The 20550-nt window shown below is 42.7% G+C and overlaps 1 protein-coding gene across 3 annotated transcripts in view; it reads right to left on the minus strand.

Moving 5' to 3' along the window:
• Positions 1–11707: 11707 nt before the first annotated feature.
• The window catches only part of LRP6 (LDL receptor related protein 6), a 123430-nt gene continuing 114587 nt past the window's right edge, over positions 11708–20550 (minus strand). For 2 of the 3 annotated variants that reach the window (XM_075162395.1, XM_075162410.1), the window contains 5 exons: positions 19506–19616; positions 17426–17656; positions 16065–16201; positions 14818–14915; positions 11708–13014 (listed from right to left, as the gene is read on the minus strand). In XM_075162395.1, the coding sequence (XP_075018496.1) occupies positions 12723–13014; positions 14818–14915; positions 16065–16201; positions 17426–17656; positions 19506–19616 (869 nt within the window). In that variant the 3' untranslated portion in view covers positions 11708–12722. The remainder of the gene's footprint in view (positions 13015–14817; positions 14916–16064; positions 16202–17425; positions 17657–19505; positions 19617–20550) is intronic. The other variant, XM_075162402.1, reaches the window with a different exon arrangement.

A 20550-nucleotide genomic window follows, 5' to 3' on the forward strand; every position in this document is an offset into this window, starting at 1 on the left:
CAAATTGGATATTGAGCTCTTTATGTACATAAAAAATATATTAAAAACCCACAAAGATGTAAAAGATACATTAGATCACTGAATCTATTCTGACTGGAAAGAACCAATGTAGAAATCATGAAATATAAAACTAACATCACAATTGCAATGCAGCAGTAACAGATAGAGGGAGAGGACTAGATTCTTACTCTTGATGCTGCATGTGAAATTCAATTCCTTCTAAGGACTTTTAGACTTAAAAGTAGCAAAGCTTTGGGCAGAAGGGAGGGATCTTCGTATTTAACACAATCCTTGCTTGCAGTGCTTTTTTATTTTCGCCTCAACTCTTCCATATCACAAAATAACACAGGAATAGAAGTGGCCAGGGATCATTTCAAATATGAAGTGGTCTCACGCAGCTATGCAATAAAGAAAAGCATCTTGCCAAAACCAACACAAAAACCCAACCCAAACCCTTCTCTCTGAAACAATCTTTTTCGTGACTTACAGTTGGCTCCCAGTGGCATGCCGGAGTCAGGAGACCAAATCCACCACGTACCTGCTTACAGCAGCAGCAGCTAATCGTGCACAACAGCAGGACAAATGCCAGGTAAATTGGAAACAAATGTTGGAGAAATCCTGCAGTAAATGATGAATCTGAATCGCCAAGCCCTCTTAGCTCTACAGGTGCTTTGCCCGTTGTCTTTTACAGTTATGGAAAGACATAGGTTTTATTACCAAATAAAATTAACTCAAGGAAACGAACAACTGGGACATGGGATTACGACCCTTGTCTGTCTTCTTGGTCCTCTCATTTGGAGCTATCTAAAGCTGAACGGTGATTCAAACATCAAACGAGAAGAGAAAAAAATACTCATGTGGTAGAAGCAGCCAAGTATCCTAAAGCAGCAGAAAATCCAGCTCTCCTTTCCCACCCGTTCCCATGCCCCCTGCGCTGACAGACCGACCTATGCTTTCTACAAAGACCTGGAAAAAAACAAGAGCAACTCTTCCTTACCTGGTGCCATTTGCCAAATAACTTTCCCTCGGATTCTGGCTTTACGACAAGCCCATACTTCTGTCTAATTTTTGACTTCTAAGCACTTTTTGTCTCTTTTAAGGAGAAAGAGGGATGCCAGTGGAGGAGACAATCGGTATCCCTTCCCCTCCTTCTTCAAAATTTGAAGGAATACGTCTTTCTTACTCAATCACTCAAGTTTAACTGATGTCAGCAGTCTTCCCCAGCTCTTCAGGAAACCCCGGGATGCGGGGATGTGGGAGTGCCAGCAGAGAAGCGATGCTGGGCTTTCTACTCCATTGGAAAACGGCCGAACAGCCCCTCGCACATGCGCTCCTCTTCCTACACGCCTCGCCGCCGCCCCGGCTCCTCTCCCGGGGAGGGAGCGTTTGCTGCCCTTCCCCATCACCGCCGCGTCAGCCTCTGCGCCCGTGCAAACGCCAGAGTCCAGCCGCCCCGAGGGGGGACAGGTGGACCTCGGTCCTCACCCACCGCGTGAGGTTGAGCAGGCTGCCGAGGAGCTCCTCAGCACCAGCCGCCGTCAGCCCCCGCGCACAGCCCAGCACTGGGTGGTGGCCAAACCCAAGGGGGATGAGGCAGGGGACCGGGGGTTTTGGAGAGGTGGATGCAATGCAGAGACAGCGTGGAGAGGACGTATGGGCATGGCACTGGAAGGACTGGGAGACAGAAGTACATTCTTTAAAAAAAATCAGCCTTCATTATTAGTGCTGCTGGTGGAACAAGTTTTTATTAGAAGCATCTGAAAGTGGTTATCTTCCATAAAGTAGTTCATCCCTAACAGCTGTGCTTCAGAACAACAGCCCACGTTAAGCCATCCGCACAGCAATCCTGCAGCCACAGGGTTTCTCAAAACATTCGCAGGATGGAAAGAAGAAAGTGGCGTCGAGGGAGAAATCGCTCTGTCTCCGGCAAATGGAGCGTGCCTGAAAAACATGAAGTTAGGAAAAATGCATCAATGGATGGGGTTTTTTTTAAAGCATCTATTGCCTCATGGGCCATTTTAAATCAAAAATTCATTTACAAACTCTCCTCCTGTCCGCAGTAGGGGTCATTTTCTGCTCTTTTCTTCCTTGGCTTTCCAGCGCAGGGCATGTTTGCCTAAAATCTGGATCTTTATCTGCAGGATTCACCTGCTGCTCGCTTCCCACCTGAAGACAAATCGGCGTGTCAGCAACACCACACTCATTCCCACAGCAGCCAAATGCGATTTCACAGCCAGGACAATGGTGGCCTCCGTTAAGGAACGAGCCACAAAAGCGCATTAAATGCCCTTGGAGGCCAAGGTCTGGCTTTCATTAGGCACTCCACGTAACGAGAGCCAGGGGAGGTGCAAGACAGAAAAGAGGCCGTACACAGGCGCAGCTCACAGGAGATTTTTATAACGCTTTCCGCGAGCACCAGCGAGTGTACGGGAGGGCGAAGGGCTCGCGGCACACCAGGGCGTCTCAGCCAATTCCTGATGCACCGCCCCTATCGTGATCTCCTCCTCCAGCCTCGCCTGCTGCCCTCCTGCCAGCCCCAAACCCTGGCAAATGACAACTCTTGCCAGGACAATAGTGCCTTGCTGCCGAAAAACGCAGTCAGGGCAGCGCACAAGAAGGATTACCCCCACCAGGAAGCCCTTACGGTCTCACGAAGCAATCCCAGAGCCGCCACGTTTTCTGATTTCCCACGATGCTGATTTCTGTACTGCTGCTCCGCTCTTTGGGACAAAAGCAGCGCGGTTGGCTTCTTGTGAGCCAAATCAAGGAAGGCCTGAGCAGAAAACAGGTTATCTCACCATGTTATCGTCACCGGCTCCCTCAGCCACGAAGCGCTGCCCTTCTCCGCTCCCCCACCTGCCGGTGCTTTTGCCAGGCGAGGGAGGGAACGCAGCGGCACGGGGGTTTCTCCAGCTTCGCTTCAGAAGAGCCTCTTTGTTTCAAGGGTGTATCCTCCTCCTGCTTTAAGGACCAAACGGAGGCAGGGAGAAACTGAGAACGTCTCCAAGGTCACAAAATCAGCAAATGGCTCACACTGGCCACAGTCTCTGCAAGGTCTTATCCAGTGCTGGGGGCCTGGTCAGCCCTGGCATCTTCCTCTCCCACCCTCTGCACGCAGCTGGTGACGCTCCTTTCCCCTCTTTATTCCCATCATTTTTTTTCCCAGCGCCCAAGGTATGAGCACTTCATTCTCCCATCTCAGGCTCTATGCTCATCTATGCTCTATGCTCCCCTATGCATGCCTTGGCTCTCACCATCGTCCTCCTCCCAGTCTCACGGCTGCCACATCACCCAGGAAAAAACCCAACTGCATGCAATGAAGACATTCTTACCTGGAGCAACCTATTGATGTGACCCTTGTCCGGCCTCACCTCATCCGTACCTTGCCGTTTGTTATGCCAGGTGTGCCTGCCCATGGCAGGGGGGTTGGATAGACGATCTTCAAGGTCCCTTCCGACCCAAACCGTTCTGTGATTCTGGTTTTCTGCAAGCGACATTGGGCAGAAAGCAGCTGTGTAAAACACCTAGCACAAAGTGCAGGTGGATTTCACACATTAAGATAGAGCTAGAGGACTGAAGTTATTTAAGAAGGTTTCTCAACTGGTTTCTTTTTTGTTTGTTTTAAAAGGGAACCAACCTGGGAAAAAGCTGGGAGGCAATCGGCTATGGGTGTGAATGCAAGGGAATGCTCTCAGCATATCACTTTCCCCCCCGCCCCCCCAATCCTGAACCGAGATGTGGGGGTGTTCATATGTCCTGTTCTCCCACGTTCATTCTCTCCTCCCTGCAAGAGTACTGGGGTGTAGGTGGGAGATAGGAGAGGCCTCTCTTAAACCATCTCCTCTGCTCCCTCCTTAACTGACCTTGTCTGGCCCCACAGGAGTCAGGCCCCTTAACGATTATTTCATTCCTAGCACAGACGGGGTGCAGGAAACACAGGACTCCCTGCTTTTCTGCCAGACTCCTCTGGCTCTTTGCCCTGAACTGCCCAACCTGTTCCTTTTCTCCACCCTTGCCAGGTTATTCCCCCTGCAGTGCCTGCTATGCACATTGTTCTTACAGCAATGCTGAGGAGCAATCGCTGTGTTCCTGAGCGACTTCACAGGGCCACCTATAACATTATCCTTTCTTCTTATTGCCACACTCTTCCAGGTGCCTTCCTACCATACACTCTGCATCCTTTATTCATCTTTTTTTATGCTCTACTTCCCTCATTCCCCTCCATGCACATCCTCGGAGAGGAATGAGAAGCCTGGAGCACAAACACTACATCCTCATTGCACCTCTCCTCTCTCCCCACAGTCCTTCCAGCCGCATCGGTCCTCTCTGTCCATCTCTGATGTGCAACATGATCCTACTACTGTTTCCTGCACAGGGAACTGGCCCAGGAAACAAGGAGAAGCTCTTACAGCACCTGAGCTGCAGGTGAAAGCTTCTGGGCTTTCCTCCTGGGACAGCTGGGATGCTTCACCACAGGCTCCCAGCACCCCAGTGGCCACCAGAGCTGCCGGTAGTCCTTTATTCAGCAAACCGCCAGCAGGTATCATCAGTTGTCTGAAACATGTTGCTCAGGGCGATGCAGGGGGAGCTTGGTGGTGAGTCACTCAGCCATTCCTCTCCAGCCAAGTGCTCTGTGGGTTAAGGTGGTTATTGGTTTCTCGGCTAGGAGACAGGGCTAAGAATTTTGGCAACACTGACAAATAGAAAGCACTTACCACATGAAATCCTTCCATCTCCTCAGACCCAAATGATATTCTTTACACATCCTCAGAGAAGCAAACTTCGTAGTTTCTGCAGAGCATTCCCCTTAAACTCATGAAAAGGGTACCTTGCAATGAAAGCAAAGCTGTGGTAAAATCACTGCTGTGCCACACCAAGCCAGGTAACCCAAGGATCAGACCTTTCCTGCTAAGCAGTTTCTTTACGCAACAGAGGGTGCAAGCAGGAGAGGGCCGGCAGCTCCCAATCTTTCCTATAAACAGGGAGTTTGCATTTAGCTGCCATCATAGATCTTGTGGCGAACAAGGGCAAGGTAAAGCTTATTTACCCAGACATGCGGTTTCTACAGGAGAAACAAGTCTTCTGTTGTTATTGTTTTACTTTTTAAAATGTCACTAAGCCCAGCCACATAGATCTTACGTTCCCAACGTGATGCACCAGGAAAAGGGATGCAGGAATAGCTGCCGCACACAGCAGGGTTTGATACAAGGCAAAACTTCCCCTTGTCAGGTGCCTGCTTTTCAACAGGCAGTTCTACCCAACATGCCTTGATTCCCAGGCAGACTTTACTCAGCCAGGTACAAAATCTCCTCCGTGAAAACAGGTTAAACACGTTCAGCAGTTCCCCTCCAGGAGCAAGCCTGTGATTTTGCGTTCTCACCTTCTTAGGGAAAGTGCTGCCAATACTAGCAGATCAAAAAAAAAAAAATCTCATCTTTTATGCTCTTAACGAAGTGTTCTTCCCCCTACCAAAACAAAGATGCAGTGTGTTATCCCTCCTCTAGTATAAAACCAATGGCAGGATTCCAGCACTTGCAGTCACCTCTGCTCGTGTGCACATGTGCACAGGGAAGACACAGAATCAGGCAAAGGAAATCAATTCTTTTCAGACTTCCAAGCAGTCTTTTCTCAGACAGGCAGGGAATATTTTTTTAAATGATGGAAAATACTCCAGTGTCCCTTACTATGCCTGCTGTCCCTTGGTGCCTGGTTAAACACGATTTCAGCAGCTCTGCCATCTCTGGAGGCCTTGATAACTGGCACAGATAAGACACATGGTGGAGCTGCAGCTGAAACACAACTTACTTCTGTTTCCTGAGCTACTATCCCCCTAAGAATATTATTTTTTCAAGATTTAACTCAAATGGTTCATTGATAGGACTGATCCTACTCTTTGTGGTGTCCGTCCGTACCGCCTCTCTGGTATGCACTTTGAAGAACTGCATTTGAGATGCACCCTGATGCTTAACAGCTGTATGCGGAGAAGACCAAGATTCAGGGAATCCAAACAACATGAATGCTATACACAAACTTCTACCATGTAACAACTGCATGGACTCTGTAGAAAGGTAGCCACCGTTGTTTAAAAAAAAAAAAAAGAAAAGAGCTGGTGTAGCCCAGCAGCAATTCACAACCGGCATTTTTAGAGAGAAACGCAGCACCCAGCAGCTCCAGACTAATGGCTCATTTTCCAAGGTAGAATAAATATAGCACCTTGAAATAAAATAAGCATGGCACACCAGCTGAGAATGAGAAGCATTTATTTTTACAACACTTTAAGACTGATAAATGTAGGCCCTGTTTTACTGACATGAGCAGTGATATATGGCTTGTCCATGCCTCCCTGTAGAAAAAGTGGAGCTATAAAAGAATCTTAGTATAGCCAGATCCACGCCAATACAAAGCCATATTTTTTTTTCCACAGCCAGTGGATGCAAGTGGAGCGGGAATTCATGTGCTGAGCTTATAAATTCAGAACTGCTTCCTATCCAATTACTTGTTAGAGCAATAGGATGGGCGAGGGGGGGGAATTTGTTTTACAGTTTAAACACCTCTCTCTTTGCAAACATTTCAGTACAGATTTAAAGATCAGCAGCCTCCAAAATAATCATCAGGCATCTCTAGTCTGATAAGGATTTACTTGGTAAAATCGTCTGGTTTGTATTATGTAGTAAGCCAATCTAAGTGATCAATAATGGAGACTTTTAGCTTTAAAATGTATCCAGTTGCATTGCAGAGTCTGCCTAGAGCATCAGAAAGTTAAGCACATTCTGACTTTTATGGACAGCAAAGACACACATGGACTTCTACCTTTAATTACCTTTCCTCCAGATGCCGAAGTAAAATGAAGAGTACCCCTCCTTTTTCACTCTTAGTTTTATTATAAAAATCAACATTTCATTTGTTACAACTCAGTTTATAGTAATAATTGAAAAGGATTTTTGTACAAGGTTTATATACACCTTACAAGTAAAGCACTTTATTTTACAAAAAAAAAGTTAGTGAATGAGTGAATAGGGCTGACCAAATGTTGGTCATTATAATATAAATACATCCTTGCAAAGCACCATCTTACCAAAGTTGATGAACAAGAGACACCAGCTGGCTTTAAGACAATGACAAACAGTGATTAAAGCTTACAAAAAAGAACAAACAAAACAAAAAAACAAAAACAAGATTAAAAATCTGAAAGCAGCACCAGATCCTTCACTTGCAAACAAGGCTAGTTCAGCTTAAGCCTGGTGGTATCCTCTTTACAAAAAGACTTTCATTTTCCCTTGCTGACTCTTAACTGCCTGGCTTAAGGCTACAGCCATTTTAATCAGGACTTCAAAGCCGCTCCTTGTTCATTTAAAAGAGGGGAACAAGACTGCTCTCCAATAGTTTCATCGTAACAATCACGCTGCGTGCTACTAAGACAATCTCTGGCCAGAATTAAATATGGACAGTTTACTCACCCTGTTCTGCACAGTTTTGGAGTGGATCACCCACTAATAAATGCTACGCTGGCATCATCCATTGAGCTGCCCTTTTTAAAGATGAAAAGGAAAGAAAATTGCCCATTTTGGATCATTTATTACTTTTAGAAAAAAATGGAATGTTCTGTACCCATTTTCAAGCTATTAGGTCATTCCTAACTTATTTTCAAGGTGTATCTGTCACCTGCCAATTAAACTAGAGGTTAATTTTCAAGCAATAACCCCACCACAATGCAATTTAAAAAATCCCATGGCTAAGAAAGCAATTTCTGAATAACAATGTTCAAATTCTTTTTGCACCCAATGAATCAGCTATTTTTTTCTTGAGAAATAATAAGTAATCTGCTACATGCACCGTACATGTTCAAAAGCAGATTCTATCCATAACAATATTGTGTGACAAACACACTCAAGACAAAAATGTCAGGGAAAAAAGTGACTGATTACTCCTTAAGAGATATTTTGAAGACGACATTTGGTTCAACAGCATGCATGACCAGGGAGTTCTGTAGTTCAAGCAGTTCCCCCCAGAATGGTGGTAATCAATTAATTCAAGGACATCTGCCAAGCAATAAGGAATGGAAATATTCAATATTCAAGACAGTGGCCTTTTCTTCATCTTAGCACAGGCTTAACTACTTTAAAGCAAAACAAATGAATCTGTGTTTAAGGCTCACCAATTAAGCCATTTCTAGAGAGTGAGCTATAATAAATAGAGAAGCAACACGCAAACTGGCGACCAGAACACCGTTAGTGCAATAAACAGGGATTTTCTGCATGCACCTTCACTTGCAGTGGATTGTAGCACCTGCCGTGTCAAGCAGTTTGGGTGCAATTTTCTTCATAATTACGCTAGGACTACAAGAGATTGATTTTTATGTACCTAGACAAAAGGGAAGAGCTTTACTGATCTGCAAAATGGACTCCAAAAGTAAGGGAACAGTATAAAAGTGCTTCCTCTCCTGTCTGGTATGACAGAGCATTAACTGTTCAGGTTTAAAGTAGCAAGTATTCTGTTGTCTGTCCTACAACCTGGCCACAAGAAGTCCAGCTTACGTGAGACAGCAGGACAGCATCCAGCATTAGCCCTCTGAAAGGCAGGGAGGCTGAGTCTGCCAATGGGGGTCTGTGAATGTGTATGCATGAGAGAGAAAATTATTAGCTTTGGGTAAATTCACATTATCAAAAGATACGCGTACCTGCATACATATACTTATACATGCACACGGGGGAAAATGTTATGGCAATAATCTGGAATTTACAATACTGAAAGTTACAACTCACAGCAAAATGAATCCTTTGATATCAAATGGTTCATTTGCATATTTTGCATTACTGTAAATATTTCATTTAATGTATATGGACAGGTTGCATGAATTTATATTCATGGAAACCATTCTTTATTTCAAATGCAAATGCTATGTGCATGTTCCATTTATCGTGTCTTAAGTTCTTTTCAAATAAATATCTTGGTATCCAAAAGCAGTGGAGAAATGAGGAGTGTTCCTTAGGAAGGTAGGAAACGCATGCAGTATGACATGGCAGGTATGATTTTAAAAGGCAAGATTAGGTCCCATTAATGTTGCCATTTAAACATGCTAAGCTCCTGCTGAACATGCAAAGGTTAGTTTTCAACAAATTATGCTGTGATGTCCTTTTTTTTTTTTAAAAAAAAAACGGCAAAGGACTGTTCCTTTCCTGATTGAGCATGCCAGCTATTTCCATCGCCAGACAGTCAGCTATGAACACTCCCCAGGTGTCTACATAGAGGAAAAAGTGCACAATGAGTACTTGTGTTAATGCCTTACTGTGTATGTACCTGATGCTGTAAGAAAAGGACATTTGTGCTTAGCTTAAAAGACAAGGAGCAGTTTGATTGACATCAATGAGATCACTTCCATGCTAATGCTACAAACCCACTTCAGCGACCTCCTGAATTCACATGTGTGTGTTAGCTACATCCTAACACCTCAGCCAATTTGAGAAGCAGGAGAAAGCATGATCCTCACTGAGGGAAGGAGAGAACATGAATCACGACTGGCTCAGTGGTGGAGAGGAAAAGAGGAAGTTGTTCAGTCTCAGTGTTCAATCAATCTACAGTTTATCCCCTGGGAACGTGTAAGGTGCACATACTAGTGCATCAATGTTTTTGTAATTTGGAAATCTGCCCAAGAGAAACTTCACAGATCATCAACTCTTTCAAAATTTTACTCTAGATTTACCGGGAAAATACACGTCCTTGCAAAGGCAGATCACAGCTTCCCAATAAATAAATTCTTTGGTTAATCCAGACAAGAAACAGCCTTCTCCCTATGCTGATCATCTTCAGTGGAAAAACATAGTCTGTCCACTTTTCCCCTCTTCATGTGAACCTCCCAGAGGCAGATCACTCAAAATACCTGATGCACAAACTGAAACGTATGTATCAAACGACGTGATCAAATCCTACGCTGAATTATATGTCCATTGACTTCAATTGAGTTACGTGTGGACATAAACTAGCATAGAAAGCAGGCAGCACGGTCCATACGCAGAGAATATTTTTCTTCTAAAGAACCCTCGCTGTAATTAACACACTTACGATTTACCTGCAGGAAGTCCCCTCCAAGAGGAAGCCTCAGCAAGACAGTCCAACCGCACCAGAAAGAGGATACCACTCCTTAAGCTCAACCACCTCAGAGTTTTTCAAACAGAAATTGGCACACTGAAAAAAGTATTTTGCAAGAAGAGACCATTGCCATCGCAGTACAAGCACTTGGACTGAGATACAACAATGCAATATTCTTCTGAGTTCATTAGTGCAAGTTTCCACATGTGAACCCCACACGGAATGCTGCACATGAAAAAATGTAAACAACAGAGAAGTTTCTATTCTCATCGGCATGCCAGCCTCAACACCCCCCGCCCTGACACACCCGCCCTCCCCCCTTCATATAAATGGTTTCGAGTTCCCTTATAGTTCACAATACCCTCCTCAACATCCATCCTGCTGGAGAACACAGACAAGCTTCTTCACCAGCAAGGAAGAGCCAGAAGAACAGCTACCACGATTCCTAGATACCTAGAAGGAAGCTGGGCAAAAAAACCTTAGTATGCCAGATCCAGAGATCAACTGCAATAGCCTGGAGACCACCAAGGCTTTTTAAAGTTGCCTCAGGTATCCTGGACTACTAGAAAGACCCTTTATTACAGCTGGAATCCCAAATGCCATGGTTTTCCTTGGAGCTGAAACCAAGTGAGGCTCCAGTATTCCAGATGAGCGGCAGCACTAGCAAGAATTACTTGTCACTAATTCTGTCAACAGCATGACTTAAAGCCCATGCCACATTTTCAGATTATTTCTCTTTCAGTTGAAACTGGCTGGGAAACAAGCAACAGAGAACAATAAAACCCAAACGGCACCTCTGAAGAGTTGTTACACCCATACTATGCCCAAAGGCTAGGAGGCAGAAGCTCCTCAGTACCTTTGAGAGAGAAGACTCAGAGGGCCAGTCTTTGAAGGCATCGAGCACATTCAACATGGATTTGATATCAACAGAAGGTGCAAATGCATAATGCCATCTAAGATCAGGTATACTGTAAGCTCCACTACAGTCAAAGCAAATTCAAAACACTGCACTGGAGTCAGAGAGGAGTTAATAATATCCTAGGTTGCCCCTCAACCTACACAAATAATGTTTTCACTCGATTATATACTCTCCCTGTCAAAATCACCATGGTGAGGCTGAGGGGAGAAGGGGCTAAATATGATAATATACAAAAATAGAGATGCGAATATAAAATGGTTTGGTTAAGAATATCTTAAGATTTGACATTCACAGCGGTTAATACTAAAGTATTAAACTCACACCACGCAAAAGAGGAGGTATGTCAAAATCGTACTGAGAAAAACTGGCTTTACCTAACACAAAGAAATCATGAGCAGTTAATACAGCACGGGAACCCCTTCCAATGATCAAAACATCAATTTTTTTTATGGACAGTTGCTCCACTGAAAGTTAAATGCTTCCTTACTAGGAAAAAATAATATATATATTTTTATATATATGATTTGTATACTGTGATATCACTATACACTGAAAGTACTGCAAGGATATATTATTCATTTACAGTAAAACTAACAATCCACGGTTAAATTTATAGTTTATAAATATGCTGTCTATATTATATGTGGTATAAAAATATTTGACATTTTGTGGGCACTAGGTCAAAATAAGGTTTTCTTTTTTAAGGGACTAAAAATCATTCAGGTATACGCATATTACCCTTGTCAATTGTGTGAAAATCGTACTGACCTGGTACAAAACAGAATCCTACCGTGTTGGCAAAATGAAGAAGGTAATGTATAGCATGATACTCACTGCATGACAAGGCTAATTAGGAGAAAAAAAGAATTAACAGCAGCCCAGTTCTAGCTGTACTTTAAATAAGGATATATGACTTAAAGTGACACGGGCAGGAAGAAAGGATTCAGAAGAGGTGGGAAAAGTTAAACAGGAGAAAAAAAGCAAACTTTAAAATATACCCAACAAAAATCATTGAAATTCCAGAAGCAAGGAGAGAGCTCTAAATGCTCTAGTTTGGTAGATGCATTAAGGAAAAACAGAGGTGTATTCATTTAAAATAGTGTGTGATTATTTTTCTGGATTCACTGCTACGATTGCTGTATTCCTGTAGAAAACAAAGCCCTTTGTGTAAGGTTAATATCTGTCCTGACTGCGTTTTCAAGTTTAACTTTAGTTGCTGGCCCTCCGTAGTTAACATAGAGGTTATTTGGCTACTTCCAAGTATCTATGGTATGCTGCTCTGAGACGGACTTCTTTATTATTAATTACTTTAAACATTTTTGGTATTGACAAACTCCGCATCTCACCTCGCTGGACAAGTAACACATCCTGGTCCTTCCATTTCCTTATGTGCTCAGTCACTTCACTGGATTAAGGCATGTTTTTGTGTTCCATTTGCAAAAATAAAAACTTTTTGTACAAATGTCTGGGTTCTTTTATACAAAAATTTTTCTTCTTATGGCACAAGCAGCAGTTGCTGTTTAAGAAAATATATAAATATCCTTTTTTTTTCTTCTGTACAAATATCTTCAGTATTCCTCCACCCCATTTAATAACATTTAACTGTACACTGTCCTACCTCATCCCTCGCCGAGAGCTCCCTCCCCCCTCCCCAGTAGAACATTTTGTATTTACACTTTCACGGCGGAGGCAGATAACGGGGCGGGGGGGCTACCCCTCATGAGGAGTCCGTGCAGGGGGATGGCGGCGGCGGGTAGAGATGGTGAGAGTAGCTCCGCTCCGTGTACGGGGAAGGCGGGCAGCTTTCGTAGTTCTCCTCCGCTGACAGATACTGGCTGCGTGGAGTGGGTGGCGGGGGGACGGGCTCTGAATCATAGTTCAAGTCACTGGTATAGCCCTTGGCTGTCGCTGCCGTGACCCTTCGGCTGGGGGCATAGTCACTGTCACAGACATCCGTGCTGCAGGGCGTCGTGGGAGGTGCAAAATGGCGGTAGCTGTAAGGCCTGTAGCTGCAGTGGGGAGATTTATGGGAAAAGCGTCGACATATAGAAAGACTATGCATTTCAAGCGATGCGCCTGCGAACAAGCGAGTGGCGGATAAGCCAAGGTGGAAACGGAGAGCTGGTCAACCTCTCTGCAGTAGATACACAGCATCATGCTCTCCTCTCTCTGACATCACAAACTCGCTAACTCCTCTGCAGAAGGCCCACCTTTGCGCTACAGCATCAAATTATAGCGACTAGTTAAAGGGGTACTAATTATTAATTATCTACAAGCAACAGGCTCCCTAAGGCCTTAGCTGAGGTAGAAAATGTTGCTACTAAGAGAGTGGGGCTGGAAAGGCACCGGGATAAAAAATAGCTGTGGTGCAATTGTATGGAGAAGATATTCTATTTCTATTATCCAGTTTACGGATGCTAATTTCCAAGTCCAGAGGGAGAGGCAGACTGAAAATCACCTGGCACATTCATAGCAGTCAGGAGAGTCACCCGCCAGAGCAGTAACTGGGATGGAATTCCCAAATGCTGCTACCACAAAACATCTCTTAAAGTGAGCCCAAGATAGTTTAAAGAAAACGAATTAGAAAGGGAGGTGCATGGTAGCTACAACTGCCAGCATCAAAATCAGTAGTTGGGGATGGGTGGGGATGCGGCTCCTCTATATTCAGGTCAGAACGTTAGGAAAGATGGGAAGATCAGAAGCAACAAGGCCAGGGTTTATTTTTGGCTCGGGGAGCATTTGGAAAACATTCAACCCTACGCTACATCCCTAATACCATTTGTAATACTAAAAGTCACATCAGCTAACCAGTGATCAGCATGATTCATGCTGGTGCCAAAATTTGGGTTTATTTCATTAGAAAATTACTCATCATTTTAAAAGATTTTTCATATGGCTGCAAGGGACCATTATAAACATCTGGTCTGACCTTCTGCACAACAGAGGCCATATTTTCTGCTAATGGAGAAGAGATGCCTTTTCAGCCCCAGAGACCTCATTATCCAAAAGCCCCCAAAGGCTCTGTGTTAGGGAGGCATTTCTTTCAATAGACAAACACAGCACGCTCTTCCCATTGACCAGATCTATTAGTGATTTGGGAGGGGAACCTTTACACCCTTGGGTAGTAGGTCTCTCTTTCTTTATTTTTGGTAACTAGTTATAAAATGATAATGAACTCTAAGTAGCATCTTACAGGGAAGGTGAGAAAGATACATTCAAGTAAACAGAGATAAAGCTTGTATGCCCATAAATATTAGTCAGAAAAAATAAGCAAAAGGTTAACAATGTTTTCCAGATATTAACCGTTAATATGTCAGACCAGAATTTCTGTGCTTTAGCTAGGCCATAATATTAATGTTACTTCTGACCTACTTGCCTTTATATTGCTAACTTTCCTCTGCATGGTCTTTGCCTATCATTTTTGATAATTACATAACAAATTATTTATGACAGAAGTCTAAAACAAGGCAGGGTTCATTCCAGGGTAAGTATTTTTGGCTCAAAGTTATCACGGTACCAGGTTTCTTTTGGCATTTAGCTAATGTTGTGATGAGTGTTGTCATTCCCCCTAAAGAAATATACCTGAGAGGTGTACCATTAACCCACTTACTGTATGATTTACCTCAAACAGTGCTGCACTTATACGCACACTTCAGTGACGCGATACATGTGAACCCATTTAAGCACCAGTTTTAGTGCTTGCAGAATTAGGGCCTTTGATTGCAATTCTTATGGAGCAGAGGCTGTCTTTATTCTGCGTTTTCTACACTAACTGCTTTGATCCTGATGGAAGCTATTGTAATAATAATTACCTGTAGGATCTATGAGTGGATGGGCTGTTTGAAGAATAACCGAATTCCATGGTATAATGTGAACGTTCAGTAGCTGGTGATGGTGGTGGGTTCAAAATCTAAGGAAAAAAAAAGAAAAAAGCCACAGATTAAAAAAAAAAAAGATACAAAGGAGAATCAAGACAACATCAGTTTATAAATTTATTTTTACTACTGTTTAATAGGAACCTTAAGTTAAGAACTGCATGTTTATTCCCCAGTACTTTAACAGACACTGGAAATGTCGCTTGTTACTATTCCCATAGAAGCTATTACTAAGCTCTTCTCAAAAAACGGTGATTGCTGTTGCTATTTTGACATATCCAGTGCTGGAAAGTAAACTTGAAGCTAGCTGTTCAATACTAGATTGTCACTAGGGATACCACTGCCCTCGGCAAACTGGCAGATGTCTGCTCCTGCTAGTCCCCAAGTATTATGCTGTTTATAATATTTGCAGCGTGCTGTCCAAGGCAAGCATTTCTTCCCTATACAGGCATGCTCTTACTGCACAAACAGTATTTTGATTAATTTAAGGATATAACATGATTGATTGATTCTCAGAACCGAAAACAGACAGTTGAAGATTTCAGCCTGCACTGACCGAGCACGTAACTTTTTAACACTTGATAGTGGCTTGGTGGACTTCGTATAAAAATAGCTAAAACCAACTACCACTGATGCTAGAAGTAAAGAGACAGGGAGCCCTCTAGGGCTGGTACCAACTTTTATATAACATCTAGCGCAGCACACTACCCATTTGTGACTAGAGGAATGCTATGGAGTGGCAAGACACTTGTTTGTTTATTTATCTGTCACTTGCAAGACACAGAACACAAAACTTAATTTTAATTCTTGAAAGGTCTACACAGAATCAACCATAGCCTTACCTCCAAAGGCACATGGCAGAGTATAATGAAAGGAGATCGTTCTGCCAGAGCTGCTTAACATTTATAGGGATTTTCTCATCTCTCCTGACATTCAATCTAACATCTTTTTCTGGCACCCAGCTCTCTCACAACTTTTAAAAATTAATAGAAAATTCCTATACTGTTTTCGAAGAAGACAATCTCCTCTCCTTTCCCTTTCAAAATCACTTACTCCGTATTTGAACAAGTTTATTAGGCTAGAAATCTAAAACAAAACATTAATCTGTCAATTAATTATCCTCAGAAAGACACTGGCACTTCCCTGAAAGTTATTAAAGGTCTACCAATAATAGAATGACTTACTGGAGGAAAGTAAGTGCCTTTGGTACTTGAAGAACTACTGGAAGAGGCTCCAGTGACATGGGCCCTGTCATAGGGTGGCCCGCTGCTCCCTCCCATAATGCTGAGGGAGCTGATCACGGATTTACCTCGAGACATCCCTAAAGAAGAACACAGATGTATGTCAATATTCCATTCTTTGAAGCAAACAGAGAAAAGAAAGCTTAAAAAAATAATCTAGAGGATAACAGCAGTATAAGCACAACTCCTAAAACCAAAATTAATCTTCTTGGTATTAAGAGCAAATTCAGTGCTCCTTGATGGACAACTGGAATGAAGAGTGTCAGGGAATAAGCATGTTGGTTTTGTGTATCAGCTACTCAACTGCAGGACTTGGCACTGGGCTATGCTAGAGCTGTGTGAAGAGAAACAGATTTCTTTCACTTGAACGGCTGGAAGAGACTTGAGAGAACAGGCATTCAGGCACTATTTCTATGCCTCAGAATAAAACATGAAACTGACTCTGACCACCTCAACTGAGCAACTGAAATTTGTGCGAGAGAAGAGAGGGTTTGTGTTCTTTCATTTCCACACCGTTAAGTGAGCTTTTGCTACTGGACTGAAGCACGCTGGCAGAGAGTCCAAGTGGAAAACGGAGAGGTATGCCACTGTGCTCAAAATAATGGCGAAAATTCTGCTCAAAGACTCTCCTTATGAAAGCAGTTTATTACAGAAGGCAAAGAAATTTGGTGCATTATTTTAACCCTGTTACAGCCTCAACAGAACCTCTGTGTTCTGACTGGAACCTGCTGGATCCAAAGCCACAAGTTACAGTACATATCTAGTCAATATATACGAAGCAATGATATAAATGAAGTGCAACATTGTGGTTAAATCTTACTTTTAAAGCAGTGGTAGCATCATTCACTTGGATTGGTGTTGGAAACTTCATCATCAAATGAAATAAGCTGAGACCACAGTTACTGCTGGTCATCACAGACTTTACAAGAAGTTTCACAAGCATACAAACCCAGTCTACAAATCTAACAAGCATAATTACATAATGTTTAAAGTCCCATGAATATAACTCTGTGTAACTTTACCCTGTGTTGTCATGACACCTTGCTGATGCTATAATAGTCCAAAAAGAGGCTTCTTTAGTAGCAAAAGAAGAGAACTGCCACTCCCACAAGTATCTAAATGCTTGTGAATAGCAGCTCATTAATATAAAGAAGGATGGCAACAAGCCTTGACAGTCCTGGCTTCCAACAGCTTCCAGGAATTATGCATCTGGAACGGACATCTCCTCTGCATACGTGCACAGTATCCTCAGCTACAACTATGTGGTGCCAAAGAGCAGGACAAGGATCACAGCATTTACTCACCAGGAAGAGACCCTGACAAAGAGCTTGGGTGAGGCACATAACCAAGAGGTACAGAGGCTGGTCCGTGCACCACGTAATCATTGGTCATTGTTTCCCCATCTCCCTTCATGCGTGGGCACAGCACTCTCTGGCAGATGAAATACATTGCTCCAACCACAAAAACTGTAAGGATCACACCAATGATGGAGCCTATTGTGTTGTTGGGCTGTGGCGCAGGTTCCTCTGTTGTGTCTGAAAGGAAAAAGGAAAAATCAGACCGTGTAAGCTAATCCAACAGCTTCGTGTACCAACATCAGTTTTCCTGACATCTTTTCACACAGAAAAAATAAAAGCCTCCTCTTCTGTAGGCAGACAACAGCTTTCGAATTAATATACGGGAGGAACAAACAGGCACTGGGACATGTCTGTTTAAAGACTCTGAGTGTCCAAAAGGGCTACCTGTGCTACTCTCTCCACACATGCAGAGAATTTTTGGAATCACAAATGCCAGGAAATGAATAGTACATGCATGTGCAGGGGGGTTGATGAACCAGGTCCTGATCTTGCTTCGTGCTGACAGGCAGGGCTATCCTTTGAACTGGATGAACAAGACCTGCAGCTGTGACTCCAGACAGCACTGTGCTGGGAACTCCAGTTATGCTTTTTCTTGTCATTAAAGACGATGACAACTACTTTTCATGTTGCACCTCATCACATAAGCACCTAGGTTATCACTCAATGTAACAGACTGGCATTCCCTTTTCTCAACTGTGTAACTTTCACTTACGCTGAACAGTAGAGGTGATGCACCAATGATGAATTTTGGGTTTGCTGCGATTTATTAAACTACCTAACCTACTCCACATCTGACCCACACTGATGGTTACAGATATAGCTAAACTTCAGCTTTAGAGGTGCCATCCTTATGAGGAATCTGTATCTGAAATGATTATTCAACAGTCAAAATGAGTGGCTTTCCCTACAATACCAATTCTAAGCAATGACATTTCTGGGAATAACTGACAACCCCCTGCCTGTGCTTCATGAATTTGACAAGAAAAGCAGACTTTAAAGTATTTTCCTGTTCTAGTCAGTGTTTTACATCTTATCCATTACTGAAAGTCTTTTCCTCAACACATTTTCTTCTCCCTGAACAACAAACCCACACTTTAACCAGCTTGTCACAGTCTACAGAGATAAGTAAACAGACTTCTGATCATACTGGAAGAGGGACAGTGACAACTGCAGTCTTACTCTGGGTGGGCTAATTTTCCATCCTCTGTTATGAAACCAGAAAATATATGAATAAAGATAACTATACATATCTGTATAGTGATAATGTCACTAATAACTTGGTAGCATGACAGAACATCTCCTATTACTTCTTCTTAAGATCACGGGTCCAACTCTGGCTTTGCATTTTCAAGTTATGTGTGTGTCAACCATGATACACAGATCTCTAACACAAGAAGAGATGTCCCTATTTACAATTTCTTTTAAAGCACCAACAGTGAAAATGAACTTTCAAGTTGGAATTTTAAAGGCAGTGGTTTTCTTGCAGAGCCTTGGAGATTTCAAGGTAGGGGATATCACATGTTACAAATCATAAATCAAGCTCAGAATTACATCTTTTCAAGACACAAAGGAAATCTTAGGAGGTTTACTCTTTAAACAGAGTGCTCCTCTGATTCTAAAAGCACCTGCTATTAATTCTCTGGATGAGAAAACCATGAAGCAGAGCAGTTATATGTAAAAGCCTCATGCTGCTAGAAAGATTTTTTTAACACTGCACCAACTCAGCATACTAACAGATTATAGTAAAACAAACCTTCTATTTCTTTTAAAAGTTTAAAAAGGTAAGTGGAAAAATTAATAGCCTGCTCTGCCTCAGAGACTACTCGTTCAGAATACTAGTTATTTTTGTTATTCCTATTCTACCACGTTATGCATTAATTGCATGACAGCAGTTATGAACAGCAGCATTCTTTTTGGGAACAATTAATTCAGTCTGGTTGGCAGAGTAAAATCTAACTCATAGAGAAGGTAAGAAACAAATTTCAGATGCTGCAATCAAGTCTCTAGTCTCAGGTTTTACACTTACAGCATCCTTGCTCATCTGAGCTGTCACTGCAGTCCAGGTTGTGATCACATTTCTTGCTTTTCCCAATGCACTGCCCACTGGCACAGCGGAACTGATCGGTTAAACAAAGCACTGGAAAGAGAACCCCCCACACACCAAGAGTCAGTATCAAAGACTTCTACTCTTTAAAAGTATTACGAAAACAAGACACCAAAGCATACAATCAGGAGAATCTTGGGAGAGCTTAGCCTGCTGCTAGCTTCGTTTCTTGAAGTAGCCAGTGACACACAAAATCCCTCATGCCAACCATCCAGAAAAAGTGATTCAGTGTTCTGTTGAGGATATTGCACAATGGGTACCTGGTCCTTACTGCCTATTTACAATAAGCACACTACAAGATAAAGTTACCTTGACTAAAATAACTCAGAAGCAGAAGGCCACTGAGAACACAGGCACTTATCCCAGGACATGGTTATTGCAAAATTACTATAAGAATTCCCAACTCTAAGCATTTACTGTAATATAAGAGAGAAGAATTAAGTTATTAAAAATAAATCTGCCAAACCATGATGATAGAATTGTTTAAGAAAGATAAATGTGGTTTCTCAATGCCCTCATGCTCTTCCTGTAAACCTTGAAAACTCCTTGATCATGGGACAATGTATTTCACTTGACATTATGTTTTTAAACTGAAATGAAAGACAGAAGATAAAACTGGAGTTTTGCCAATACACTCAAAAAATACACTACCACTTTGGGAAAAAAAGGTACTGCAGGCAAGGTGCTGGCTGCTGTTGTTTACACATATTTTTGCCTCCTGTTTCTCATAAATCCAGAAATTCTTTCTGACTGCAGTTGCATTAAGAAATTAAACTAAAGGCTTTTCTGATCTGTAATCAACTTGAATACTCAGAATAACAGGGCCACTTTGAAGGTGATAAACAGCCCCTGGTCTGATATGTCCAGTCGCTGGATGGCAACTGGGAAACTAACTTGCCCAACATATTTTCAGACGTCAGCATCTCATCTGGCTAACAATCACCTTTCATCACACAGGAATTTCTGC

The sequence above is a fragment of the Calonectris borealis genome, chromosome 1 (genome assembly GCF_964195595.1).
Source record: "Calonectris borealis chromosome 1, bCalBor7.hap1.2, whole genome shotgun sequence".
Lineage (NCBI taxonomy): Eukaryota > Metazoa > Chordata > Aves > Procellariiformes > Procellariidae > Calonectris > Calonectris borealis.